Here is a 16,496-nt window from a genome sequence, read left to right on the forward strand (position 1 = left end):
CCTTAAGGACACTATTTCTATCTTCTGCCTTGCCTCCCTGTATCTTTATCTTAAGCTTGGTTCTTCTCAAGAACATAGGATAACTGCTAATGCAATTGGATCTTCACGCCTTCTCACTCAAATCTGACAGAGAGATTTTGTCTGAGCATTCCACGCAGGAGTGCTAAACCCCTGAATCAATGACCATGGCCAGGAAAGAAGGGCCCAATCTGTCAAAATACTGTCCTTATAAGACACCAACCTTTCCCCTTTCCTCTTTCACTGGCCTTGCTTCTTCATTCTCCCTTACCGACTCCCTGGGCCAACTTTGAGGGTGTGTGACAAGTGAGGTCACACAGGGCTCCACTCTTGGCTTAACATTCCACTGTCACAATCTTGAAATTTTTAGCAAGTTTTGAAAAACGGAACCCACGTTTTAATTTTGTATTAAGTTCTACAAATTACATACCCAATCCTATTAATTATCATCTCCCCAATTCTGTCTGGGAGTGCTTTTAGGGTTGGTCCTGGACCCTCTTCCTTTTTCTCTCTTCTGTTCTTGCTTAGGTGAATCATTTCTATGGCTTTAAATGCTCTCCATGTGATAATAAACCTCAATGGTATTATTCAGTTCAAACATACCCACTGAGTTCCATCCGCTTATACCATCTTGCCTTCTGGATACTTTGATCTCAATGTCTAACAGACACCACAATCAATATATCAAATGTGGATTTTTTAATTTCCTCCCCCAAATATCTGTCTTCTCCCATGCTCACTACACTTGGACCTCTAAGATAACTTTTGTATCATGCACATAACATCCCCTATCCTAACATGAAACATTTGTTTCCTGTTCCCTCTACCACAAAATTGGGGTACCATTTTATACTCCCACAAGTGATTAAGATCATCCTTGTAGGAGCCTGAATTAAATTGCAAAAATACAAGATTTGCTAGCAAAAAATAAATAAAACATCTTTATTATGATTGTTTTAATGGTTAAAATTTGCATGTTTCCTAAGATAAAGTAGTTTTGAATAGGATAAAAAAATACAAAAAGGTAAGCTTATTAATGATTCATTTGAATTAACTATAAATTAAAATAGCCACTAATTATTGAATACCTTCTAAAATAACAAAAAATATATTCAATACATAATACAAGCCTTAATAAACTCATTCCCTTATTTACAAACTCTGAACTGAAAAATATTTACCTAAACAGTGAAATTAAAAAACTGTTCTCAAATAATTTTATCCCAAGTAATCTATTTCTTGGAGTAGAAATATTCATTTAATACAATTTGTTAATTATATCATTTTTAATTACACGTTGTTGGTGTGAATTTCACATAATTTAATTCCTGTGAGCCTAAAAATACTATTCTTTTTAAAAGCTATTAAGGATTTGTATAATATTCAGATTGACACCCCATCCTACTTAAAGGTATAGAATTTAATGATACCCTTTTTTTGATAAATGGAACTTACTAACAATGTAAAGCACTTTCCTTTCTACACTGCATAGTTTTATTCAATTATCTATATAACAATGTTATATACTAGTAAGCAAAGCAAGCAGCATTCCTGTTTTTTTAAATAACATCTTTAATTAAAGTTTTTGCAAAGGTAAAATATTAAACTTAAAATAGGTCTTAGTACATCAAAATACTAAGTTCTCTAATTGTATTCCAAGATGGTCTTTAAAACATAATATCCCGTATATCACAGAAGAGCAACCTTGATCTGCAATTGTACAGAGTGAATTTTACAAACATAATAAATATATTTACGCCCTTACACATAACAGTATGTACAACAGCAGTTGACAATAGTAGCTCAGAACAGCAAAAAGGATTAGCCCCTCCCCCCAAATTGTAGCCCTGATGCATACTGGATGATTTAAGGAAACTTAACTGAAAAACAGTAGTTACTAACTTAATGTAGTTCTTCCCTTAAGAGAGAAGAAAAAAACAAGTTTTTTCTTGTTCCTCAAAATAAGCAAAAATATTAATTTGGTTTGTTCTTCCTTAAACCATAAAAAAGGACCAAAAAATAGACTAAGGCAGGCTTAAAAAGGGAATACAAACTTCAGAATAATTTCCATAGCATAATAGATTAAAATGCAAAACTATGTAACATAAACCCATGAGGAAATATAAAAAGCAACTATTTTTAGCCAATGAATTCAAAATATGAAACAGCTAATTCAGACAGAAAAGTGGGAGGGACACATGAAATAAAATGAAAATGTACAAAGATGGATCAATAAAGTATTACATTGCACAAAAGCTCAAAAAAGTTCAAGATGAAGTTAATCTGAAAATATAGGAATTTTCTCAAGTGGAAGAAAAAGCTAAGTTATAAAGGGAAATCCCAAGAGAAAATTATGTCTGTTTGCCTATACAAGGTATATTTATCTTCTGAAAGTAATGGTGACATTATTGCTGTAAGATAATCAAAAATTATTCTTCGAAGGAGATAACCCTTTTCATTCCTCCATAAAAGCCAAGAAAAAAGTAAGAAAACCAAATCCTTGATTTTCTCTATAGCAAAAGAAAATCTTTATACAAAAGTTATTATATTTTTACGTTTTTGCTGTCTAAAACCAGAATCTGTTAGAATATGCTCTTCAGGAACACATTTTAATCACTATATATGCTGCTCAAATCTTGATGTATTCCTAGAAGAATAACATCTAAGGTGGCTTTGATTTTAAGAGGCAACAATATAAATGTGGTATTATGATGGCATTTAATTAATAGAAAGAAATGTGAACTTTTAAAAAAATATAAAAGCCCAATATAAAGATCCCCCTCATATAACATTTTACCCTAGAAACTAATTGCACATTAAAGAGTTGTTTTAGCCAAATGCGGAGCTCCACGAAATTTAAATGTGCTCTCAGCCATTCAAAGGGTCTGATTATCCAAATGACCACCAAAAAACAGTACATACACTGAAAGGCACACATTTCCACACTTTATCTAGTACTTTTGTGTAAATTTTCCTTAGCACTGTTGATTGTTTTTTTAATAAAAGGTGCCATCACCATCTGTGCAAATCTAAAGAAATCCTCTTCTGAAACCTTTACTTATTTCATAACACCAAGTCTGAACTATTTAATCTCTTTGAATAAACATGTTATTTTCATTTTTAAATTCTGAAAGTGGGAATCCTTGTCTTTTCAAAGGAATGACATTTTTACAGAACCTAATGAACAGTTAAATAAAATGTTAAAAGCATGATTAAGAATTCAAGTACAATAAAAGATGAGTGGCATTCTTATATCAAGCCACTATAATAAAACTAAAACATACTATTTGATTAAAAAGGAACACGATGCAGTAATATATGAAGCACAATTTGGTATGCAGTGTTGTTTGGACCAGCTTTCAGAATTTTCATAGGTAAGAGAAAAGCATTTGCCAAGTATGCCATAATTAGTATGCAATATACACAGGTACATAAATGGTTATTTCCTGCTTCAAAATAACCCTAGTGAGTTACTCTGAAGGCAGTGGTTGTTCATGTTCGAATATAATGTTATAAAAACAGGCCAGTATACAATTCTATTATGAATACAAATGTTTTTGTCTACATGTAGAGCCCCAAATATAAGCTGAGTATCATATAGCAATCCAAGTTTCAGTAGCATAAGAACTACTAGATAGCCAAAGGGATCCCATCAACACTGCAGCACTGCTAAACTTTTATAGGTAGTTCAGGTCATTAACTTCTTCACTGGGTAAATATAAATCTACTAGAAATTATACTGAAGGACAACTGAACAATAGGACTTCTGTAATTCCCCCCCTCTCTTCTCCCAGTCTCATTAATAAAACAAAACAAAACAAAACAAAAAAACCCTGTGTGCTTTAAGTGTAGTGGAGTAAACAAACCTCCAAAAAACTAAATTAATATAGTAGGAATTAAAACCGTATTATCAGTTATGGCAGCTAAATAAAACCTAATTACTAGCATGCTAGAAACCACCATTTATACCAAAGTTCAGAACATAAGTTAAAGGGATCAAGTTGGTATATGGGGTGGGGAGTAGGCAAAAAAAAAAAAAAAAGATTAGTCTTTTCAAGAAGTTTAAAGATGTGTGTTAAAAAAAGAAAAAATAATATTAATAGCTCACAGTTTTTCTTTGCAATGTACTTTAAAGTGTTTCTATATTACTTCCAGAAACACAAAGGCAAATAAAAGGAAGACAAAAATGGAAGACTTAGAAAAATTCAATATACAAGTAACTTAAACACATGTGAATATTGTCAAGATAAACCATAAAGAGAATAGCTGAAAGAAGATGAAGATACATGTTCCTACAGTTCTCCCAAGCAACTCGTTCACACGCTGAACACAGCACAGTTCTTTAGAGCCCCTTACGGAATACAGAGCTATGCATTCTTAATATACATATTACATTTCTCTTATTTTTAATATGCAAGTCAAATTTCTATGCTTTCTTCCTAATGTGCAAAACTGGAGCCTATGTCTATATATTATCAATGGCCTACAAGAGCCACCAAATGAAAGAGAGGTAAATAGGTACTCAGTGGCCCACCCCCCACACACACCCAAAATTTCTCCCTCAAATTACAAAGTTGAATTTTTAAAAATGTGTTTAATTAGAATAACAGTTTTTAAATTCTTTACTAGTAAACACAAGAAATTTTTATAATTACTAAATTGTTCAATAAAAGTCCAGGTCCTCACTACCTGCCCAATGCTTCAATCAATGCACAGAATGTTATTTAAATGTTTGTTTAGCTTAAAGAGCCTAAACACATATATAAGCATACACTTCAGCCCAACAGGAAAAAGATTTGTATCTATTCATATGCATAAAATTTCAGCTAGATGGTACCTTTGTGCAAAACAAAAACAAAAACAAAACAAAACAAAACAAAAACGTATTCCTGAGGAGCCACTTCGGGGTTTCTTTTTAAGGTGTAGGATTAAAAGAAACAATTTTTCTGTAAGAAAGTTGAAGTTGTCATTTTAATTCTGCTCCACTCAGATGAGACCCAAACCTTTAAACTGCATTTAATGAGTCTGAAAACCTAATTAAAATAAATATCCATTCCTGGGTCAAATTTTGTCTCCAAACTGTGATCACTGATTACTTCCTTTAACTCTTACATAGATGTTTCATTAAGCAGGGAAGGAAGAGGTATATATTACTGAGGGAGAAAGAGCAAGTAAAAATATTTAAGACCTATTATGAGAGTTCTAAACTTCTTTCTTATACAAGTGAATTAAAATTCAACACCATAATTCTTACCCTTTTGTAAAAAGCTCACACGCAATTTTTACCAAATATAACCACATACAATAAGCAGTTTCAGTTCAATCTATCAAAAGGGAAGTTTCTTCAGTTCATTCCAACAAGTATCTTCTGACTGAACCCAAGTTGGAGGAAGAAATATAAACAGAGCTTTACATGCTAATTACCAGTGGCAGGTACCTGTATTTAAAATTGACAATTATGGTTTTCCTACACAAAACCCCAACCCTCCCCAACCCAACAACCCCAGGTGCTACAGTTCCATGGCTTGCCAGTTAGAAGTAGTGTCTGTGTTGTCAAGGTCTCTTTGTTCCAGTAGCTCTGCTTCTACTACACTTTTCTGACATGCAGAAGTTAAGTTTTGGTTGGTATATGTCCCAAGATTCAAACTGTCCATTTTAATTTTTTTTTAATTTTCTTTTGTTTTACTTATAAAAGAAAAGAACCAACTCTTCACCACTCTGCATCTCCAATGGCTTTGGAAAATATATAATCTCTTCCATTAAGATTCATAATGCCATCCTTAAGATGAAATTTCCATTTGTTTTTACTTCTGTGAATCTAAATAAATAAGCAAAAAAAAAAAAAAAAGCATGAGATACAATAAAAAGACAGAGGAAACTAACAACAAAAAATACTCACACTCCCAACTTGTATATCATTGTATTTGTAAATTGGTTTCTTTTTTAACTGAGATATAGTTGACATGTAACATACCAGTTTCAGGTATACAACATAATGATATTTGCATATACTGCAAAATGATCCCCCCAATAGTTAACATCCATCACCATACACAGTTACAAATTTTTCTGAGATGAGAACTTTTAAGATCTACTGTATTTGTAATTTTCAAATATACAATATTATTAACTATAGTCACCATGCTGTACATTATATTCCCATGAGTATTTATAACTTGAAGTTTGACCTTTACCCATTTCACATATGTCCAAACCCTCATTTCTGGCAATCTGTTCTCTGTATCTATGAGTTGTTTTTTTTTGTTTTAAATTCCACATGTAGGTGAGATCATATGGGACTTGTCTCTCACTCTCTGACTTATTTCACTTAGCATAATGCATTCGAGGTCGATCCACGTTGTTGGAAATGGCAAGACTGCCTTCTTTTTAAAGGCTGAATAATACTCCATTGCGGTATACATGTACCACAGCTTCTTTATCCATTCACCCACTGATGGATGCTTAGACTGCTTCCATATCTTGGCTGGTGTAAATAATGCTGTAATGAACATAGGAGTGCACATACCTATGTTATGATTTCTGTTTTCTTTCAATAAACATCCAGAAGTAAAATTTCTGGATTGTATGGTAGTTCTATTTTAAATTTTTGTTTTGTTTTGTTTCTTTAGAGCCACACCCACAGCCTCAGAAGTTCCCAGGCTAGGGGTTGAATCAGAGCTGTAGCTGCTGGCCTACAGCACAGCCATAGCAACACAGGATCTGAGCCACAACTGGGACCTACACCACAGCTCACAGCAATGCCAGATCTTTAACCCACTAAGCAAGGACAGGGATGGAACCCAAGTCTTCATGGATACCAGTAAGGTTCGTTACTGCTGAGCCACGATGAAAACTCCCATTTTTAATTTCTAAAGGAAGCTTCATACTATTTTTCACAGCAGCTATACAAATTTACTTTCCTACCAACGGTGCCATGAGGGTTCCCTTTTCTCCACAACCTTTATTAATTCCTGGATAACAGCCACTTTAACAGATGTGAGGTGATTATCTCATTGTGGTTGATATGCACAATGCTGATGCTGATAATTAGGGATGTTTATATACCTGTCTGCCATCTGTACGTCTTCTTTGGAAAAATGTCTATTCAGGTCCTCTGCCCAGTTTTTAATTGGATTGTTTTGTTTTTTGCTGTTGAATTGTATGAGTTCTTTGTATATTTTGGGTATTAACCCTTGTCAGAGATATCATTTGCAAATATCTTTCCCAATTCAGCAGTTTTGTTGATGGTGTCCTCTACTCTACAAAAGCTTTTTTGTTTGATGTAGTCCCACTTGTTTATATTTGCTTTTGTTGCCTTTGTTTTTGGCTTCAAATTAAAAAATCACCACCAAGAACAATGCCAAGGAGCTTATCACCTCTGTTTTCTTCCTTCCATGGTTTCAGGTCTTACTTTCAAGTCTTTCATTCATTTTGCATTGATTATTGTGCATGTTACACCACAGTAACTCAGTTTCAGTCTTTGGCATGTGGTTGTCCAGTTTTCCCAACACCATTTATTGAAGAGACTGCCCTTTCCCTATTTTATATTCTTAGCCCCTCTGTCGCAAATTAATTGGTCACATAAATATGGTTTTACTTCTGGGCTCTTTTCCATTCCATTGATCTATGTGTCTGTTTTTATGCCAATACCACACTGATTACTATTGTTTTATAATATAGCTTGATATCAGGAAGCATGATGCCTTTGTTCTTATGATTGCTATGGTTATTCAGGGTCTTTTGCAGTTTAGTACAAAATTTAGGACTGTTTGATCTATTTCTGTGAAAAATACCACTGAAATTTTGAGATGGGAGTTCCCGTCATGGCTCAGTGGTTAACGAATCCGACTAGTAACCCTGAGCTTGTGGGTTCCGTCCCTGGCCTTGCTCGGAGGGTTAAGGATCCGGCTCTGCCATGAGCTGTGGTGTAGGTCACAGACGTGGCTTGGATCCCATGTTGCTGTGGCTCTGGTGTACATTGGTGGCTACAGCTCTGATTGGACCCCTAGCCTGGGAACCTCCATATGCCATGGGTGTGGACCTAGAAAAGGCAAAAAGACAAAAAAAAAAAAAAAATGAAATTCTGAGACAGATTACACTGGATCTATAGATTTCTTTGGATATTATGGACACTTTTAACAGTACTAACTCTTTGAGTCCACGAGTATAGATTCTCTTTCCACTTATTTGTGCCTTTTTCTATCTCTTTCACCAATGTCTTATAGTTTTCAGTGCACCTGTCTTTCACCTCCTTGGTTATATTTACTCCTAGATATTTTTTTTGATGCAGTTGTAAATGGGATTGTTTTCTTAATTTCTCTAATAGTTCATTATTAGTATATAGAAACATAACAGAATTGTACTGAATCCATTTATTAGTTCTAATGGTTTTTTGGTGGAGTCTTTAGCATTTTCTATATGTAGTATCATTTCATCTGCAAGTAGTGACAGGTTTACCTCTTCCTTTCTTATTTGGATGTCTCATTTCTTTTCTTTGCCTAATTGCTCTGGCTAGGACTTCCAATACCACACTGAGTAAGAGTGGCAAGAGCGAGCTTAATTGTCTTGTTCCTAATCTTTCAGTTTTTCATCAAGTATGTAACCTGTGGGCTTGCCATATATGTCCTTCATTAAGTTGAGGTATGTTCCTCTATATTCACGTTGTTGAGACTTTTTATGCTGAATTTAGTCAAATGTCTTTTTAGCATCTACTGAGATGATCACATGACTTTTATCCTTCATTTTGTTAACACAGCTATCACATTGACTGATTTGTAGATGGTGGATCTTGCATTCCTTGAATAAATCTCACTTGATCATGGTATATGATCTTTTTACTAAACTGCTGAACTCAGTTTGTTAATGAGGATTTCTTTTCTTGTGGCATCCTTGTCTGGTTTTGGTATCAGAATAATGCTGGCCTTGTAAAATTAGTTTAGAAGCATTCGCTCTTCTTTTATTTTTTGGAAGACTTTGAGAAGGACTGATATTAATTCTTCCGTAAATGTTTGGTAGAATTTACCAGCTAAGCCATCTGGTCCTAAACTTTTGTTTATTGGGAAGCTTTTGATTATTGATTCAATCTCTTCACTAGTAAACAGTCTGTTCGGATTTTTTATTTCTTTGTGATTCAGTCTTGGAAAGTTGTGTATTTCTAGGAATTTATCCATTTCTTCCAGATTGTCTAATTTGTTGGCACATGTAGTCTCTTACGATCCTCTGTATTTCTGTGTTACCAGTTGTAACATCTCTCATTTCTGATATTATGAAACCTTTTTTTTTTCTTGGTGGATCTAACATCTATGAATTTTGTTTATTTTTTCAAAGAGACGCTCCGAGTTTCATTAATCTAGTCTGTTTTCTTTTTAGTCTCTATTTATTTATTCTCATTTATTTATTTATTTATTTTTAGGGCCGCAGGGCAGCCCATGCACGTTCTCAGGGTAGGGGTTGAATGAGAGCTGCAGCTGCTGGCCTATGCCACAGCAACCCCAGATCCCAGCCACATCTGTGACCTAAACCACAGCTCATGGCAACTTGGTATCCTTAACCTGCTGAGCAGGACCAGGAATCAACCCCGCATCCTCATGGATAGCAGTAGGGTTCATTTCTCCTGAGCCACAATGGGAACTCCTCACTCTTATCTCTGTTATTTTATTCTACTAACTTTGGGCTTTTTTCAGTTCCTTTAGGTGTAAAGTTAGATTGAGATTTTTTTTCTTATTTCTCAATGTTGGCATTTCTCTCTAGGTACTTCCCTTTTAGAACTGCTTTTACTATATTCTACAACTTTTGGTATGTTTTACTTCTTTTTCTTCTTCTTCTTCTTTTTTTTTTTTCTTTTGCTTTTTTAGGGCCGCACCCACAGCATATGGAGATTCCCAGGCTAGGGGTCGAATCAGAGTTATAGACGCCAGCTATACCACAGCCACAGCAACACGGGATCCGAGCTGCATCTGTGACCTACACTGCAGCTCATGGCAACATTGGATCCTTAACCCACTGAACGAGGCCAGGGATCGAAACCCGCAATCTCATGGTTCCTAGTCAGATTCGTTTCCACTGTGCCACAACAGGAATTCCATGGTGTGTTTTACCTCTATTTTCACTTGTCTCAAGGTTTTTTTTTTTTTTTTTTTTAGTTCTTTTGATTTCCTCTTTGACGAACTGGTTGTTCAGCTGTACCTCATTTCTAATTTCGTATTATTGTAGTCAAACTGGTTAATAGTTTGACTCTTTCAAAAAAATTCACTAGGTAAGTTTTTCAAATAAATCGACCTATAATTAGTAATATTTATTTTATAGCCTTGGTACTTGTGTTCACTAAAGTACTTAATATTTCTCTGAAAAATATCTTCTACCAGATCTGCATATATACATCTTTTCACAGGAAATTTTATACTGGCCAATATTTAAAACAGGAATACCCTTTGTTCTCCCTGATGCTTCTAGACCACTTTTTTGCCTTTTCTCTCTCTGTAATTCCTTTTATGTCCATACCATTTATTTAATCTTAGGCTTCTTCTATCTACTGACTACCAGCACACTATCTTCAGCATTGGTCTCCTGTTTACAATCACTCTCTTCTTCTTCACATACAGTAACAACTTTCACACTGCTGCCTTTTTTTTTTTTTTTTTTTTTTTTTGTTAGGGCCGCACTTGGGGCATATGAAAATTCCCAGGCTTTGGGTTGAATCAGAGCTGCAGCTGCAAGCCCATGCCAACAGCTACAGCAACGAGGGATCTGAGCTACATCTGCAACCTACACCACAGCTCATGACAATGCTGGATCCTTAATCCACTGAGCAAGGCCAGGGATCAAACCCATATCCTCATGGATATTAGTCGGGTTCATTACTGCTTTGCCGCAATGGGAACTCCCTTGCTGACCTTTTTAATACTGTGGCCTTGGAGTATTAGAATTCATACTAAAATTACCTCTCTAATTACTTTACCTCTAATTCTACTTTAGTTGTTTTCAGGGCACCTGACAACTACTTTTTGAAAGGCCAACAATTATCTTCTAGTTACCAGGTCAATAGCCTCTTATTGCATAATTTGTTACAATATCCTGTTTTCCAGGCCTTCACCCTCTCCCTTCCTTCCTTTTTTTTTGGGGGGGGGGGTGGGGTTGGGGGTGGGGGCATGTGCCCAGTGGCATATGGAACTCCAGAGCCAGGGATCAGATCTGAGCCTCAGCTGTGACAGTGCTGGATCCCTAACCAACTGTGCTGGGCTGGGGATCGAACCCGTGTCCCAGGGCCCCTAAGACGCTGCTGTTCTCAATGTGCCACAGGGAGAGGTCCTCCCTTCCTTCTAACCATTGTATAAGCATCACTGGGAGAAGCACAATTCTAACCATTCACCTCAGCTTGATTATTTCTATTTCTAAATGACTTGATAATAACTTACTTTTCCACACTTATTTCCCAGCTCCACATTCCTCAAAGACTAAACTTCAAATCAATAGTAGTATTATCCCTTGCTCCCATTTTTATAAATTCAATTCCTACTTCAAAACCCACCTCAGAAATACTACAACCTCTACAGAACTTTCCCTCATCTTCTCAGCTAGAAAAGTACCCTTTCCTATGGAACAAATTAAATCCCAATGGCATTTCCAAAAACATTTCTAGTATTAATTCTAAGTACATAAAATTATGGAGTGATGTTTCTACCAAAATAAAACTCCTTATAGTTTTCTCCAGACCTAACATAGAATCTTATACATGGCATTATTTAACAAATACATCTAGGGAACAGTGATTATCTAGTCCCATTAGAGTTCAAACTGGGCTAGGCCCTGGATACTCCCACCTTTGCCTTTATTTACAGGTTTTAGTTGTTTGCAATTCTGTAGATTTAGCACTTGCAAAATTTAATTAACTGAAATGATCTTTCTTATCTTTACCAGTAAGTCCCACTTATCATTCTATGTTGAGCTCAAACTCTCCATTGTCTCTAAAGTCCCGACCCATGGTTCTCCCTCTTCTCTGATCTAATGAGACCTCAAAATCAATACTTCACAGAGTTCTCATTGTGGCTCAGCAGTTAACAAACCCAACCAACCAGTATCCATGAGGACGTGGGTTTGATTCCTGGCCTTGCTCAGTGGGTTAAGGATCCAATGTCACCATGAGCTGTCGTATAGGTTGCAGATGTGGCTCGGATCCTGTGTTGCTGTAGCTGTGGTGTAGGCCAGCAGCTATAACTCCAATTCGACCCCTAGCCTGGGAACCTCCATATGTTGTGGGTGTGGCCTTAGAAAGACACTCCACCACCACCAAAAAAAAAAAAAAAAAAAAAAAAAAAAGTCAAGTACTTCAGGCTTTCATCAAAAAAGAAGATTGTAGCCTACAGAGGTTCGAAGGCTTGACTAAAGGTATATTACTATGATTCTCTTGTCCCAGTCCAATATGCTTTCTATTAATCAGGCTGTTTCATATAACAATGGAAAAGTTCTCACTATGTACAGGTATTTTCTTTCAATTTACTATCTTGTAAGTCTTTCATGCTTTACCCTCTACTAAAATCTGCTTACTTTAAACTTCTATTTATTGATCCTAGTTCTGCCTTTGGGGGCTTAATTAAAATAAAAAACCCAAAACCGCCACAATGCTTCATGTATTTGAAAACTACTCTCAAGCTCTTCCTCTAGGATCACTAACTTAAGCTATGTATAAATTTAAAATGTCAAATTTTTTACTTATTAAAACAAAATATAGTACAATAAAGTGAAAATAGTAATATTTAGGGTAGAGACTCTTAAGTGGCCTTATAGCACTGTTCCAATTACACTATATAGATATTACACCTAACACCTTAAGATGGATGATTTGAATGTCTAACAGATACAAAACTTATCACGCTCATTAAAACTGACCTTTCTCGTCTCCCAAACTTGCTCCATCTATAGTCTTTCCCACCTGAGTTTATGGTATCTCCATTCTTCTGTCTGGTTCCTCATCAAAAACTTCTGGAGTCATTCTTGATTCCTTTTTTTTCTTTTCTATCACATACCCAAGGGTCAGAAAATTCTGTTGACTCTTCCCACAAAACATCCAAGCCTTCCAATACTTTCATCCTAGCCTAAGTCATCATTACCCCTCATTTGGAATACTATAGTATCCTTCTATTAATCTTGTTTCAACCTTTGCTTCTTCCATACTTTGCTCTCAATAAAGAAAGTAATCATTTTAAGATTAAAAAGTAAGTGATATCATTTTGTCTGTGTGAAACTTTCCAAAAGCTTCCTAATTCATTCAGAGTAAGAGACCATGTCCTCACAAAGTCCTATAGCATCTGCCTCCACTTACCTCTGACTTAATCTACTATTACACTACTCCAAGTCCAGGCACACTGGCCTCCTTGCTGCTCCTCACAAACATCAGGCAGGTCATGCCATCAAATAATGACAGGGCGAACTCTCTCCTAAGTCTCTGTTCCTGTTTCCTTTCACACTTTATAATTTTCCATACCAATTATCAGTTTCTAACATACCATATTAATCAAAGTTGACCCTTGAACAATACGTGTTTGTAAGTGCACAGATCCACTTACACACAGATATTTCTCAATAGTAAATACTACAGTATTAAGTGGTCTGTGGTTGGATGACTCCATACATGTGGAAGAACCTCAGATACAGAGGGCCAACTACAAGTTACATGCAGATTAACTCCAACGTTTTCACAAGAATAAAGTGTAATTTATTTGCTGTTTGTTATGTTTTAGAATCTGTCTCCCCAACCAGAATAAGCTTCCCGGTGGCAAGGATTGTTCTGTTTTGTTCACTGATGTATGTCAAGCTCCTAGAACAGTGCTCTGGGACATCACAGACAAAAAGTATTTACTGAATAAAAAGATTTGTCTTTTCTTTTCTTTGACTCCCTGTAAAAAAAGTACTAACTATCCTAAAAATGGGTATACAGACTTATTTCCAGCATGAACCAAGTGACTACAACCTGAAAGACAATGGAATTATATAAATAAACAAAGAATAGCTAGGGAAAGGAATTCCACAGACAAGTAAAGACACTGACTGCATTCTGCTATAAGACAACTTGCAAAAAGCAATGTAGAAGTTTCATGGTTCAAATAATAGTTCATATAATACGACTGGAGTCAATATACTGATAATAAATAGTAAATATTTTTATTTGAATAAAGCCACAAACTATAACTTGAAAAACAATTCACTGACTGGCCTTAAAGCCCTTCGTGAAGATCTATCCCGAGTGCTTGGAAAAAGGCCTCCGAAATTTTCTAATAACAAATGTAATTAAGTAAAATTACCTATAAATAAGGCTGCAGCTTCAATATCTGATGCCATCAGTCCTTATCCACCCATACTTAAAGAACTCTGCCTCATTATTTGGTTCTCATTTGAATGGCAACACAGTTCTACGACTGCTTCTAAAACTGACATATTATTGAAATTCTAAAGTTTATGCCTCAAAAATAAACTCCTAAAGTCAAGGTGCCTCAAACCATACCCAACCCCATTTTAGCAAACCACCATTCTTTAATGTGGCTAAAATATAAAGACCCAACCCTCCAATCTCCAAAACTCATTCCATTGTGAAACTGAGATCTCTACAAACTTTAAAACTGTTTTATCATTCAACACATTATTTAAAGCTACTTTTTAATTTCTTAGTTTAAATATTACAATATTATCTCTGGAAGCAAAACAAACTAATTTTAACATTTAAAATACTATGCCGCGCGGGTGCAGCCTGAAAATGACAATCAATCAATCAATCAATAAAATATTATGTGTACAATTTGTATCAAATGAGAATACAACTAGTCTCTTATAACGTAAAAATACTTAGAAGCATATTCTTCAGTCTAGTTAGGGTATATTAACTGCTAAATCTGACATCTTGTCAACATGAAACTGTGTTCTGGATAATTTTGGTTGGAATCCCTTGAGTCCTCCTGACAATAAAGATTTACTAGTATCTTTTTTTTTTTTTTTTTTGTCATTCTCATGGCATGCAGAAGTCCTGGGGCCAGGGACTGAACTCATGCCACAGTACTGACCTGAGCCAGAGCAGCGACAATGCCATATTTTTAACTCACTGAGCCACCAGCAAATTCCTGGAGTTTTAATCTCAATACTTTCTCTACATGCATGTAACGAGAAATTACTTTTATTAATAATGCGCCTGGTGTATGCCGTTAAGAATGCTCTGTCAGTAGTCATAACGTACAAAACTAGATGCTCTAATAATTCTGAATCAATGACCTCACTGACTTTATTCTGTAATTTCACTAGTATTTCACTGGCTTGACTTTACCTTTTCACTAGGAAATGGTAAGGGTCAATGTAAGAGTCAACATTTTCCTTATACATCTATTTGCAATAAACATAGGTATTTATAATACCCATTTCTATGAAAGCAACACAAATTTAAGATTTTCATCATTTGTAAAGGAAGGGATGCAGGGCATAAACTTTGCACAATCATGACTATATCTCCTGTGCCTGGCACATTCAGGCACTTAATAAATATATGTTTAGCGAATATGTAGTGCTTACAAACAAAACCCAACTACTTCTGTTAAGCGTTTTCAGCATATGGTAAAGACCTCTGCTGAAATTAAATTATAGATGCCAATACAATCTGAAGATTTATTATACATTTAAGGATTTAAAAAGGCAAAAAAATTTAATGGTAATAACCAGAAAACAAATTTTACTCCAAATTAAATGTTTCAATAAATAACCAAAATCTTAACAATGCCAATAACTATAACAAAAACAGTTGGAAAGTAGCACTTTCTAAGAATTAAGGAATCAACAGCTAATTCTCACAGAACCTAGTTGAAAAATTTCTTACTGCTACCAAAATACAGCAGCAAAGCTAGTAATGTATCTTTTGTTAGTTATCAGTCCTGTTTATTGTCCTAGTTCTTCTCTCCTTAGTAATACAGAGATTCAACTGAAGCCTTTGAGCTTTGAGGTGGTTAAGGCTAGAGGGAAAACAGGTTATCCCATTGAGTTACTATTCATTTTAAAAGACAGCTTTACTTTGTTACCAAGTTGGGAGACACAATCTAAATTGAAAACAACATACTTCTCCTCATGATTTCATTCCTTATTTTTCAAATGCAAAGCTACCCAAATTAACTTCTCATTTTATTAAAATAATCTATTAAAGTATAGCATTTGTTTTCATTTACACCATTTATACTGAACAGAAGAGGAATCAATCAGCTGACCAAATGATTGAACAAGGCAGAAAGGATGGTTCAGGGAAGAAAACGCGACAAGAAAACTGTCAGTAACTTGATAAAATCCTTACCTTATCATACTGGCAAACAACAACATTTTCTGTATCAAAGAGTTCCTGTCCTTCCTCATCACTCACATCATCTTCACTATTGAGGGGCTCCTACAAATGAAAAAGGAGAGTTCATTTATTTATATTTCATATATTTCTAGAAAAGGGCCCTTCTAATATTCAA

The 16,496-nt window shown here is 35.2% G+C and overlaps 1 protein-coding gene across 1 annotated transcript in view; it reads right to left on the reverse strand.

The window, feature by feature from the left end:
* Nucleotides 1-931: 931 nt before the first annotated feature.
* GTF2A1 (general transcription factor IIA subunit 1) overlaps nucleotides 932-16,496 on the reverse strand; it is a 46,004-nt gene continuing 30,439 nt past the window's right edge. Inside the window, exons 8-9 of the mRNA XM_021099583.2 lie at nucleotides 16,334-16,423; nucleotides 932-5,836 (exon numbers count right to left, since the gene is read on the reverse strand). Coding sequence (XP_020955242.1) covers nucleotides 5,729-5,836; nucleotides 16,334-16,423 — 198 coding nt within the window. The 3' untranslated portion in view covers nucleotides 932-5,728. The remainder of the gene's footprint in view (nucleotides 5,837-16,333; nucleotides 16,424-16,496) is intronic.

Source organism: Sus scrofa, chromosome 7 (genome assembly GCF_054392235.1).
Source record: "Sus scrofa isolate SSC_HxYL_T2T_F1_AM1 chromosome 7, Sscrofa_HxYL_maternal_Yorkshire_Landrace_v2.0, whole genome shotgun sequence".
Taxonomy (NCBI): Eukaryota; Metazoa; Chordata; class Mammalia; order Artiodactyla; family Suidae; genus Sus; species Sus scrofa.